Raw genomic sequence first — 11,684 nt, forward strand, 5'->3', positions numbered from 1 at the left:
AAATGGAGTAGAGACAGTTTTAAGAGAGCTGATGCTGAAATAGGGAAGTTAAAGCTTCGCCTTAAACAGTTGCAGGAAGCTGATTATACAGAGTCTCAGCAAGAGGAGATCAACAGCCTAAAATTGGAAATTACCAGGCTATGGAGACAAGAGGAGAAGTATTGGGGTCAGAGGTCGAGGGTTAAATGGTTGAAATTTGGGAACAAAAATACATATTTTTTCACGCCTCTACCATTCAAAGAAGAGACAGAAATCGTATAGAGAGTTTACAGGATTCTTCAGGTAATTGGGTGCGTGGAGAAAGGGATATTCTCAAGCTAGCAGTAGGGCACTTTCAGAATCTGTTTAAGGCTTCAGAGAACCTGGACATGGCTGCTTGCATTCGCCATATTCCTGTCAGAGTGGCTGAGGATATAAATGAGGAGCTCATGAGAGAGGTTACTGATAAAGAAATCAAAGAGGCTACTTTCAGCCTGGGGAGTCTTAAGGCACCAGGACCGGATGGTCTAAATGGTCTGTTTTATCAGAAGCACTGGACAATTGTTGGTGAGGTAGTTTGTGATGTTGTTAAGAGTTTTTTTCATGACGGTAATTTACCAAGCAGTATTGGGAAAACTTTTATAGTCTTGGCTCCTAAGATTAGTCGCCCGGAAACCCTTAATCACCTAAGGCCGATTAGCTGTTGCAACTTTATATACAAGATTATTTCTAGAATGTTGGTTATTAGACTTAGGAAAATTATGGATAAGATCATATCCCCCATCCAGAGTGCTTTTGTGGGTGGCCGCCTGATTCAAGATAATTTGGTTATAGTTCAGGAAATGTTTCACGATCTGAATAGAAAAGGGACGGATGCTTCCAGGAACTTAGCTATTAAGATTGATATGAACAAAGCCTATGATAGGGTGGAGTGGTCTTTCTTAGAAGCTACTTTGAGGGCTTTTGGGTTTAACCCACATTGGATAAAGTTGTTAATGAAGTGTGTCAGCCAAGTGAGTTATAAGATTAAGAATAATGGTCTTTTATCGAAGGCCTTTAAGCCGCGGAGGGGTCTTAGGCAGGGGGATCCCCTATCGCCGTACCTTTTTATAATAGCAGCTGAGGTTTTACTATTCTTATGGATAAGGCTAAAGAAGAGGGCAGAATCTCGGGAGTTAAAATCGCCCCTACGGCACCAGCCATCTCACACCTTTTCTTTGCGGATGACTGTATAATCTTCTCAAAAGACAGTAAGGAGGAAATTTATCAACTCATTACCATTTTGAATTTGTACACTGAAGCTTCAGGGCAGAGAATCAACTTGGACAAATCTGGGATTACGTTTGGAAAGCTAATTCCTATCAGGACTAGAGTAGAAATAGAAGAGATTTTGGGCTTGTCAGCCTGGGATAATCCAGGTAAGTATCTTGGGATCCCTGCCTACTGGGGAAGATCTAAGAATAGTGCTCTCAGTTGGATTGAGGACAGAGTGGTGGATAAGCTAGGAGGGTGGAAACAAAAACTTCTTAATCAAGCTGGGAAGGAGGTGCTCATCAAATCAATTGTTCAAGTATTACCTGCTTATACTATGAATGTGGTTCTTTTTCCTAAAGGCTTTTGTGAACGGCTTAGTAAGAAAATTGCCAAGTTTTGGTGGGTGTCCTCAGGTAAGGAAAGAGGTATTCATTGGAAGAGTTGGGATAAGTTGTGTGCTAGTAAAAAGGATGGAGGTCTTAGGTTTAAGGATTTATATTGTCAGAATATAGCACACTTAGCTAAACAAGCGTGGAGAATTTTGGAAAATCCTAAGCGATTTGGGTACAAGTGCTAAAGGCTATTTACTTCCCAAGGGTCGATTTTAAAGATGCTAAGGTGGGAAGGGCAGCATCATGGATGTGGAAAAGTATTATTCAAGGTAGGAATTTTCTTCTGAGAAATGGAAGATGATTGATAGAAAACGGAGAGCGAGTAAGGATAAGTGGATAATGAACTTGGATAAGGATCTTGTTGTTAGAAACCTCGATATTAAGTTTGTGAAGGGTCTGATTATTCAGGGAGAGGGGTGGAATATAGATAAGTTAAAGTTGTATTTTGATGGAGCTTCTATTGATAAAATTCTTAGAACCCTAGTAAGTCTTTTTGGTAGGGAGGATAGTTTTTGCTGGCCTTTCAGATCGGATGGCATTTACACGATCAAGACGGGATACCATGTTGCTAGGAACGAAAGGCGCATACAGAACAATAATCCATCCACCAGCGAAGACTTAAAATCCTTATGGCAGGAAGTCTGGAATTTGAAAGCTCCTAAAAAAATCAGAACCTTTTTATGGCGGGCCTCGCATAATATTCTTCCCATTTTTGGTAATCTTTTTCATAAAATAATCACTAATACACCTATGTGCCCTATCTGTTTGCAGGAACCAGAGACCACTGAACATGCATTGCTACTATGTCCCTGGACAAGAGCGGCTTAGTTTGGAGCACAAATTCAATGTTGTCCTACGGCCCTAACAGTTTCCTCTTTTGGGAAGTGGATGATGGAACTTTTACGAAAAATGAAGCTGAGTGCAGGGGCTAATTATGATCTATGCAGTAGTAAGGTAGCTTTTCTAGTTTGGGAGGTGTGGAAAGCGAGGAATCTAGCTATATATCAGCAGACTATTCCTAATCCTATACTAATGATTCGCAAAGCTAATCTGATGGAACTAGAATTTGGGAAATTATCAGAGCAACCAGCAAAGCATACAACTACTGTATCGAGATTAGCCAGCAGGGTTACCTGGAGACCGCCACTGCAAGGTTGGATCAAATGCAACGTTGATGCTGCTTTCATCGGCGCTCAATTTGTGGGGGATGTGGCTGCAGTATTTAGAGACCATAATGGATCCCTCCTCTTGGGAATTAATTCCACCATAGTTGCGGGTTCGCCATTGGCTGCAGAAGCATTAGCAATTAGGGCAGCTTTAATTATGTCACAAAATTTCCTGATGCAGAAGATTATCATAGAATCAAACAATCAGATACTTATTCAGGCACTAAAGTCACATGCATCAATTATAGAAATTCAAGTTGTACTAGATGACATCCTTCATTTAGCAAGAATCATTCCAAGGTGTGGTTTTACCTGGGTGCCAAGAGAAGCAAACTCATTAGCACATGAAGTGGCGAAAATCACACGGCAGGGAACTCTCCACCAAAACTGGATCATGGATAAGCCAATCTTGATCAGAAATATCCTTCGCAAGGATAATGTGGCTGTTTCAACCTTGGAAAACAGAGCATGTCTGTAGGCAGGAGTTCTTGGGTGCACACGAGGTCTAATGAGGTTGATCCGAGGGACAACTCGGCACTCCAGGGGTCTGTGCGGACAATAGAGGTTCTGGTTCAAGCAGTGAAGGGCATGGCGGTTGTTGCATTACTGAAGGAGTCCTCAAACTGATCATGTAGCTGTCCTTGAAAATCGTCACAAATCGTCATGGGACTATCACAGGCTGCACATTACTTTCATAGATTATAATCTTCTTAGCTGTCTCAATTAAAACTCTAACCTGTTGCTCAGAGAGTGGCTTGCTCTGCATGTGCTATTCAGAAGCGTGATGGTGAAAGGGCCTTTCCCGCTCTCTACCCTACGCAGAGGAACATCGACTCTGGGGTGGCGATTTCGTTGGGTAGGGTATCGAAGCGTCACCGTTGCAGTCAGAGTGGGGGAATGGTGAGAGAGGGCTTCACAGTGGTGCAGAAGGGAGCTTCATTTGCAGGTAGTAAGTGGCAGCACAGAAGGGTCGAGCTCCGTTTGCCACTTTTGGAACAATGGCGCAGAAGGGAGCTGCTGGGGAGCAATCATCGGGTTGGGTGGGGCTTGGGTGATCCACTTACTTGCTGTGCTTTGGGCCTTTTGTGGCCCTGGCACTGGTCCAAAAGAAAATTGGCCGATTTGACCGGTCAATTGCAAAATCGGATGTCTTTACAATTTTGGTTCTGGTTCAATTTATAAAACTGTCGATCAAAAAATCTCTACCGTTGAACCGGCCGGGTTAAATCGATTAGAAACTGACTGATCGGATAGAACCAAGATCCGGCAGATTTTTTTTGAAACTGTGTCATTTTGCGTTTTGTATATAAAAAAGAAAGAAAATTTAGGTTCAGACGTTCAGTAATTTTTTTCTCCGCTCAACTTTCACTCTTTTAAAGGAAGCTATCTTCTCTCCAAAAAAACTCTAGTAGTAGCCTCTACTGTCACCGCAAAGAGGGAGGCACTACTACCGTCTGTCACACCATCGTCGTTCTTGAGCTCTCCAACTCCTGTTCATTCTAACTCCTCTCGACTCTCATTCTCTCAAACGAAGCTCTCTTCCCCAAAAAGAAACCCTAGTTTACAGTAGCCTTCACCGCCGCCACAAGGAGGGAGACATTGTCGCCGTCCGTCGCGTCGTCGTCATTCTTGAGCTCTCTAACCCCCTATTCACTTCAATCGCAGCTTCTTCGTTGAGCTCGACTATCATCGTGTTGTCTTTGTCTGCTCAGCCACACTTCCGCTGCCGTCTGTCGCGCTCATGAGCCTATGTCATCGTCATCGTGCTCCAAGTCTCTAACTCCTCTCCTTATTCACCAATCGCAGCTTCTTCCTCGTTCTCCAACTCCTCTGCTCAGCCGCGCTTCTACCGCCGTTCATCATCGTGCTTGTCGCCTAGTCGTTGGCCGTCGCACTCAACCAATTTCCCTCATACTCTGCCCAGACTGCTTAGATCGAAGAAGAAGGCAATGGCTTCTCTACTCACTGCTAGTGCTTGTTCTTCTTTTTGTTTTTATTTTCCATTCAGGAATTATATTGATTATTAAACGACTAATTGATTAATTGATTATTGATTAGCTCTGCTCACTGTTGTTGTGATGTACTGTACTATTTTATGTCTTCTTCACTGTTGTGCTGTGTATTTTGTGCTCTGCTATGATGTGTTTTTGTGTTCAATTAAAATTTTTTTTGAGAACTTAACTTTGCCATGCTTAATAAATTTGGCCAATTATGCATTTTTTAAAACATATGCCTCTGTAGATTCTAAATAGTGTTCTTCATGTTTCTGATTTAGACAATTTGAATTGTTTATGAAGCATAGTTTACTGTTTGCAAATGATTCGGAACCGCTTTTGAGGAGTATATGAAGCAAATTATTTGTTGTGTTTTGGAGTTGTGTATTAATTAAATTGGTTAATTTGTTATTTGGGACATGTTACAACTTGTTGTTCAATAGAGTTTAAGACTCCAATATCTATTTATTAGTTGGCAATGTTAATATTATCACTAAGCAATTTATAAATCATTCAATTTTTATGAATTTGAGACTATTACTTGTTCATTATAATCAGTCTTGTGTTTATCCTTATTAAGCTTTATTAATTTTTGTACTAATAACTTTGTTAAAATTGTGCATAAATTGTGACTGTCATATTAATATAATAAGTATTATATTGTTATTAATTGATAAGATCAAATATTATTTAACTTTTGAATTTATACTTTGACAAGATTCAAGATATTGGTATGTAGTATTTTAAATTGGAATGATAATTTAAAGTTTATATTAGACTTTAATCATATTTTAGTGTGTTTAATTGTATTTTATTTATTATTATATTATAAAATAGTTATTCCGGTTGAACTACGGTTGAATTAGTTGGATCAGTAAATCAATAAATCAATGACTAAAACGGTTCGATGACCAGTCCAACTTTCAGAACCTTACTTATAAATGAAGACCCAACGATACCATATATGTTATGAAGAACGGATAAATTAGTCCCTAATTAATTAATATTTTTTACTATTTAAAATTCTAAACACATTTTTTTGTGAGAAATTTTTGGAGTCATTAATATTTTAGTGTGTTTATTTATATTTTATTTATTATTTTATTATAAAACGATTATTTCGATTGAACAACAGTTGAATCGGTTAGACTAATAAACCCATAAATCAGTGACTAGAACGGTTCGATAATCAGCCGGGTTTTAGAATCTTGCTTATAAGTTGAAACCCAACGATATCATATATGTTATGAAAAACGGATAAATTAGTCCCTAATTAATTAATATTTTTTACTATTTAAAATGCGAGACACATTTTTTTGTGAGAAATTTTTGGAGTCATTAATTTTAGTATTTTGGCTATTATTTGAACAGCATAAATACTAAATTATTTTTAACAAATAAATTTTATTAATTTAGACACGTTTAAACAAATATGCTATTATTTTAGTGTGTTTATTTATTATTTTATTATAAAACAGTTATTTTGATTGAACCATGATTAAATCGTTGGACCAGTAAACTAATAAAACAGTTACTAGAACGGTTTGTGACTAGTTCATTTTTTAGAACCTTCTTGCTTATAAGTGAAGACCCAATGATACCATATATGTTATGAAAAACGGACAAATTAGTCTCTAATTAATTAATATTTTTGACTATTTAAAATGAGAGACACATTTTTTTATGAGAAATTTTTGGAGTCATTAATTTTAGTATTTTGGCTATTATTTGAACAACATAAATACTAAATTATTTTTAACAAATAAATTTTACTAATTTAAATATATTTGAACAAATATTTTATTATTTTAGTGTGTTTATTTATATTTTATTTATTATTTTATTATAAAACGATTATTCTGACTGAACAACCGCTGAGTCAGTTGGACCAGTAAACTAATAAAACAGTGACTAGAGCAGTTCGATGACCAATCCGATTTTCAGAACTTTGGTTATAAGTGAAGACCTGACGATACCATATATGTTATGAAAAATGGACAAATTAGTCACTAATTAATTAATATTTTTCACCATTTAAAATGCGAGATACATTTTTTTGTGAGAAATTTTTGGAGTCATTAATTTTAATATTTTGGATATTATTTGAACATCATAAATATTAAATTATTCTTAACAAATAAATTTTATTAATGTAGACACATTTTAACAAATATTTTATTATATGTGTAAACTCTAAAAAATGTAAATACAAACTGTATTAATTGAGGGAGCTTCAGTCATCACCATCCATAAAAGATGATGGGTATAATAGTGGGGAGGACGAACTGTATAAACCTCCTCCGGCTGTCTCAGAAAATATTTCTAATGATGATTATTCTAGCTGTGATGAGGAAAATGATGGTACGAAGAGAAAAAGAACTCTGAAAGAAAAGGAGAAGGTTCTGCCACAGAGTAAGGTCAATGTCAAGGAAGGGACAAGGATAGAGTCAAGTGAAAGTAAAAAAAGAGCTGAACCAAGAAGTATAAGTGGGAGTGATGCCAAAGGAACCAGGACAATTGCAAAATCCAAAGAAACTGGGTCTACTGTAAAGTCCAAAAGGACTAGGCCCGCTGCCAAGCCTAAAAAAACTGGGCCTAATGTAAAGTCACAAAGAACTAGGTCTACTGTACATGTTGAAGAAGCTGTGTCTACTGTGCAGCCCAATGATAGGCCTCCAATCGGACTCTATGTGAATGAGGAGGTTTCAGATGATGATGACCCCATTTATGAGTATGAATCAGAGGATCTTCACACACTAGTGTCTTCAGAGGATGAGGGAGAGAAGTAGGCATGGCAAAAATCTCCGGCAGGGCGGGTACCCGCGGGGATTTACCCGTCGAGGAGCAGGTATGGGGGAAATTTTTTACCCGCGAGGACGGGGACGGGGCCTCGTATAATAAATGGGGCGGGGGCGGGGGTAGAGGTCCCCGCCCCGTGGAGACCCGTTAAATTCCCGTTTGTGTGAAAAGATAAAAATGCCCTGATATATATTATATGTGAGCCACTCTCATTTGAACCTAACCCGAGCCGTCCTGCTTCAGGGAGAGACAGAGAGTGAGAACTGAGCTGAGACCTGAGAGTCTCGTCTCCACACTCCACTCCTCCTCAAACCGTTAGCCCTTCCTGCCTCCTTCCCGCTGACCGTCGACCGCCGACCGTCGCCGCCGCCTTCCACCCTTTGGTCTCTCAGTGCTGCCTCCCACCCCAGACTCAGCAACGTCGTCGTCTTTTCCTAGTCGTGGTCGTCATCTTCTTCTGTTCGCGTCGTTCGCTGGACGCTGGTCTTCCTTCCCCTTTTCTCCATCAGGTTCAGGTAAGTCAGCCCTGGTCTTTGCTGGTCTTCCATCCCCTTCTCTGAATTTAGATTTCTGAATTAGGGTAACGAATTTGGGTGTTCTAAATTAATGAGATTCCTATTGATATGAATTTTTGTGTTTTGAATTTCTGGATTTTTGAGTTTTGAGTTGCTGAATTTTTAATTAGGTTGCTGAATTTCTGACTATGAATTTCTGGATTCTGGTTGTGTAATTTATATTTCTGAGTTAGGTTGATATGAATTTGATTTTTGATTCTGATTAATATTTGAGTTAATATTGAGTTAATCTAAAGTTAGGTTAATCTGATTCCGATTATGAATTTCTGATTGTGTAATTGGTATTTCTGAGTTAATATTCTGAATTGGACTAATTTTCTAGGTCGTCCTAATTTTCAAAACTATGCCTCATAGTTTATCGGTGCCATACTGCCATGTTTGTTTCTGCATAAAAGTTTATTATGCCATACTGCCATGTTTATTCTGCATAAAAGCGAGGCACATAATACAATTTAAAAGGGATTGGAGTATTGGACATTGGACTTATAGGAAAAAAATCCATCCATTCCTCTCATCAACACACAAGCACACCCCAACTGAGCTTGGTGGAGAAGGTCTATATTGAAGATAGAAAAGGAAAACAAACTGAAGCTAATCAAGAAGCAACCCAAGAAATTCGTTAGAAACTGTTTTATGTTTATTTGTTCTAACAGCAGTAGTAGCTCAGTTATTATAAACTTGGAGCACTATATAAGAGTAGTTGTGTTTATTAGTTTTTTTCTCCCTGATGTATGAGTCTAATTATGTTTTAATACACTAGTGTAAGAATATTACATACAAGAAATTGTATATACTCATTTGATTGATTACTTAATCTGCAAGAAATTATCTTTGTTTATTCTGATTTTTCTACTATTTTTTCTTGTTCATTCCAACAGTTTTAACTAATATCATATTCCTATCTAAGTGTTATTTGAATAGTTTGGAGAGCTGAATTTTAATTTATAATTTATAATTTATATTTTTGAGTTAGGTTAATGAGATTTTGATTGATGATTTATATTTTAGATTAATGTGATTTTGATTCATGATTTATATTTCATTATTTATAGAATGTCTTCTTCGGATGCACTGAGTAATACTCTTGAGAAGAGTGCTCCATTGGAAGAACCTATAGGCACTAATATTCAAACTACGCAAGAGGCTCCTCAATCTCAACCTCAAGAACCCCCAACGGATACCGCAACCACTAATGAAGGAACGACAAACTCTACAAGTGGTGTTCGAAAGAGGAAGTTAACCTCCGAAGTGTGGAATCACTTCAAGATTGTAGAAATCAAGGGAAAATTAAACGCTGAATGTAATTATTGCAAATCGAAGCTACTTGGTGACCCAAAATAAGGCACTTCGCATTTACATGATCACTTCAAGAGCTGCAAGCTCCACACTACTAGAGATATAAGACAATGTATGATGAAGACAACTCCAACAACTAGTGGGAAAACAGTTGTGGTTGGTGCATATACCTTCGACCAAGAAAATGCAAGGAAAGAGTTATCAATTATGGTTTGTCTTCACGAGTATCCGCTATCTATTGTGGACCACATTGGGTTTCGACGATTTTGCAATGCTTTGAAACCTCTCTTCAAGGTGATTACTCGCAACACTTTAAAGAGTGACATCTTGAAGCTCTACAACAATGAGAGATTGAAGACAATGAATGTCCTTGAGCGTAATAAAAGTCGAGTTGCAATTACGACTGATATGTGGATAGCAAGCAACCAAAACAAAAGTTATATGGCTATTACAGCTCATTACATTGATGATTCTTGAAAATTGCAAAGCCATCTTGTGAGGTAATAATATTATCATTATAGGTTCTTCTGAATGTTTATATAATTACAAAGCTGGTTATAATTGTACTAAATTATCATTACAGGTTTATATATGTGCCGGCTCCCCACACGGCTGAGGTACTTTCAGAGGTTCTTGTGGATTGTTTGATGGATTGGAATCTTGATAGGAAGGTATCCACTTTGACTGTTGATAATTGCAGTACCAATGACGTTATGATTGAGAATATTTTGACTAAAATGTCACATAGAAACTTTATCTTGGGTGGTAAATTATTTCACATGTGATGTTGTGCGCATATATTAAATTTGATTGTCAAGGATGGGTTACAACTTATTTCACATGCTATTGAAAGGGTGAGGGATAGTGTTCATTATTGGACTGCAACACCTAAAAGAGAAGAAAAATTTAAGGAAACATGTGCGCAACTTAAAATACCCTACACAAAAAATCTTTGTCTTGATTGTAAAACTAGGTGGAATTCAACATTTTTGATGCTTGAAGTTGCAATTATGTATAGAGATGTATTTGAAAGATTGTCATTGCGTGAGAGTCAATATAAATCTTTGCCTAGTGAGAAGGATTGGGATATGGCGGATGAGATTTTTCAAAGATTGAGGGTATTTTTTGATGTGACTGAATTATTTTCTGGAACAACTTATCCTACATCAAATCTTTATTTTCCTAAGGTTTGTGTGATTAAGTTGGCTTTGATGGAGTGGAAAAATTGTGGAAATGAGATAATTGAAATGATGGCTACTAGTATGATTACTAAGTTTGAAAAGTATTGGGGTGTGATTAATACAGTTATGGCTATTGGGACTCTTTTGGATCCTAGGTACAAGATGTATTTATTGAATTTCTTTTTTCGTAAAATATATGGTGAGACGGAAGCATGTGTTGTAATTGGTCAAGTGAAAAGGGTAGTGCAAGATTTAGTTTTAGAATATGCAACAAAGGGAAGAGAGAGAGACCAAGCTGCTCAATTAGATATGCCGCCACCACCATCAATTCCTTCAAGTTCAAAGGGGAGGAAGTTCAGTCATGAAGATTGGCAAGCTGATTTTGCTGCACATGTAAGTGAGGAATCCGCATTTATTGATACAAAGAGCGAGTTGGATTATTATCTTGAAGAGAGACCGGTACCACAAACTGAACATGATTTTGATATCTTAAATTGGTGGAAGTCAAATGGAGCGAAGCTTCCTACTTTGCAAGCTATTGCTAGAGATTTTTTGGCGATTCCTATCTCTACCGTTGCCTCTGAATCTTCATTTAGTACGGGTGGTCGATTTGTTACGCCACATCGTAGTAGGTTGCGTCCGGACACATTAGAGGCTCTAATGTGAAATCAAGATTGGCTTTGGAATGAACTTGGCACTACAACTAACATAGGATTTGAGTTCTACACAATTCATAACATTGAAGGAGATGTTGACGTAAGTAAACTATTAAATTACATATAATACACTATGTTTTTATATTAATATTAAACTATAAATTTATTTTTAATATAATTTTTTAATTATATAAAATATTTAAAATATATTTTGTTTTAATAATTAATAATATATATTATTTTTAAACTCATTTTAAGAATACATGTTAGGAATAAGATTGGACACGTTGACAATATAATGATATTTATTTAAATGTGTCTAAATATGTCTGAAAATTTTTTTTTTATTTATTATCAAGACACAATTAGACACAAAAGACACGAGAACATGA

The 11,684-nt window shown here is 37.1% G+C and overlaps 1 protein-coding gene across 1 annotated transcript; it reads left to right on the plus strand.

Moving 5' to 3' along the window:
- On the plus strand, positions 369-2,453 carry LOC107615916. The gene is made up of 4 exons (XM_016317931.1): positions 369-992; positions 1,127-1,549; positions 1,593-1,646; positions 2,397-2,453. Exons 1-4 carry the CDS (start codon positions 369-371, stop codon positions 2,451-2,453), a joined length of 1,158 nt encoding a protein of 385 aa, XP_016173417.1.

The sequence above is a fragment of the Arachis ipaensis genome, chromosome B09 (assembly GCF_000816755.2).
Source record: "Arachis ipaensis cultivar K30076 chromosome B09, Araip1.1, whole genome shotgun sequence".
In the NCBI taxonomy this organism is placed as follows: Eukaryota; Viridiplantae; Streptophyta; class Magnoliopsida; order Fabales; family Fabaceae; genus Arachis; species Arachis ipaensis.

Coding starts and splice junctions, on each gene's coding strand:
- LOC107615916 (XM_016317931.1), top strand. CDS start 369: ATGGCTGCTTGCATTCGCCATATTCCTGTCAGAGTGGCTGAGGATATA. Junction 1,550..1,592: donor TCATCAAATCAATTGTTCAA/GTATTACCTGCT, acceptor TTTTTCCTAAAG/GCTTTTGTGAACGGCTTAGT. Junction 1,647..2,396: donor GTTTTGGTGGGTGTCCTCAG/GTAAGGAAAGAG, acceptor ATCTGTTTGCAG/GAACCAGAGACCACTGAACA.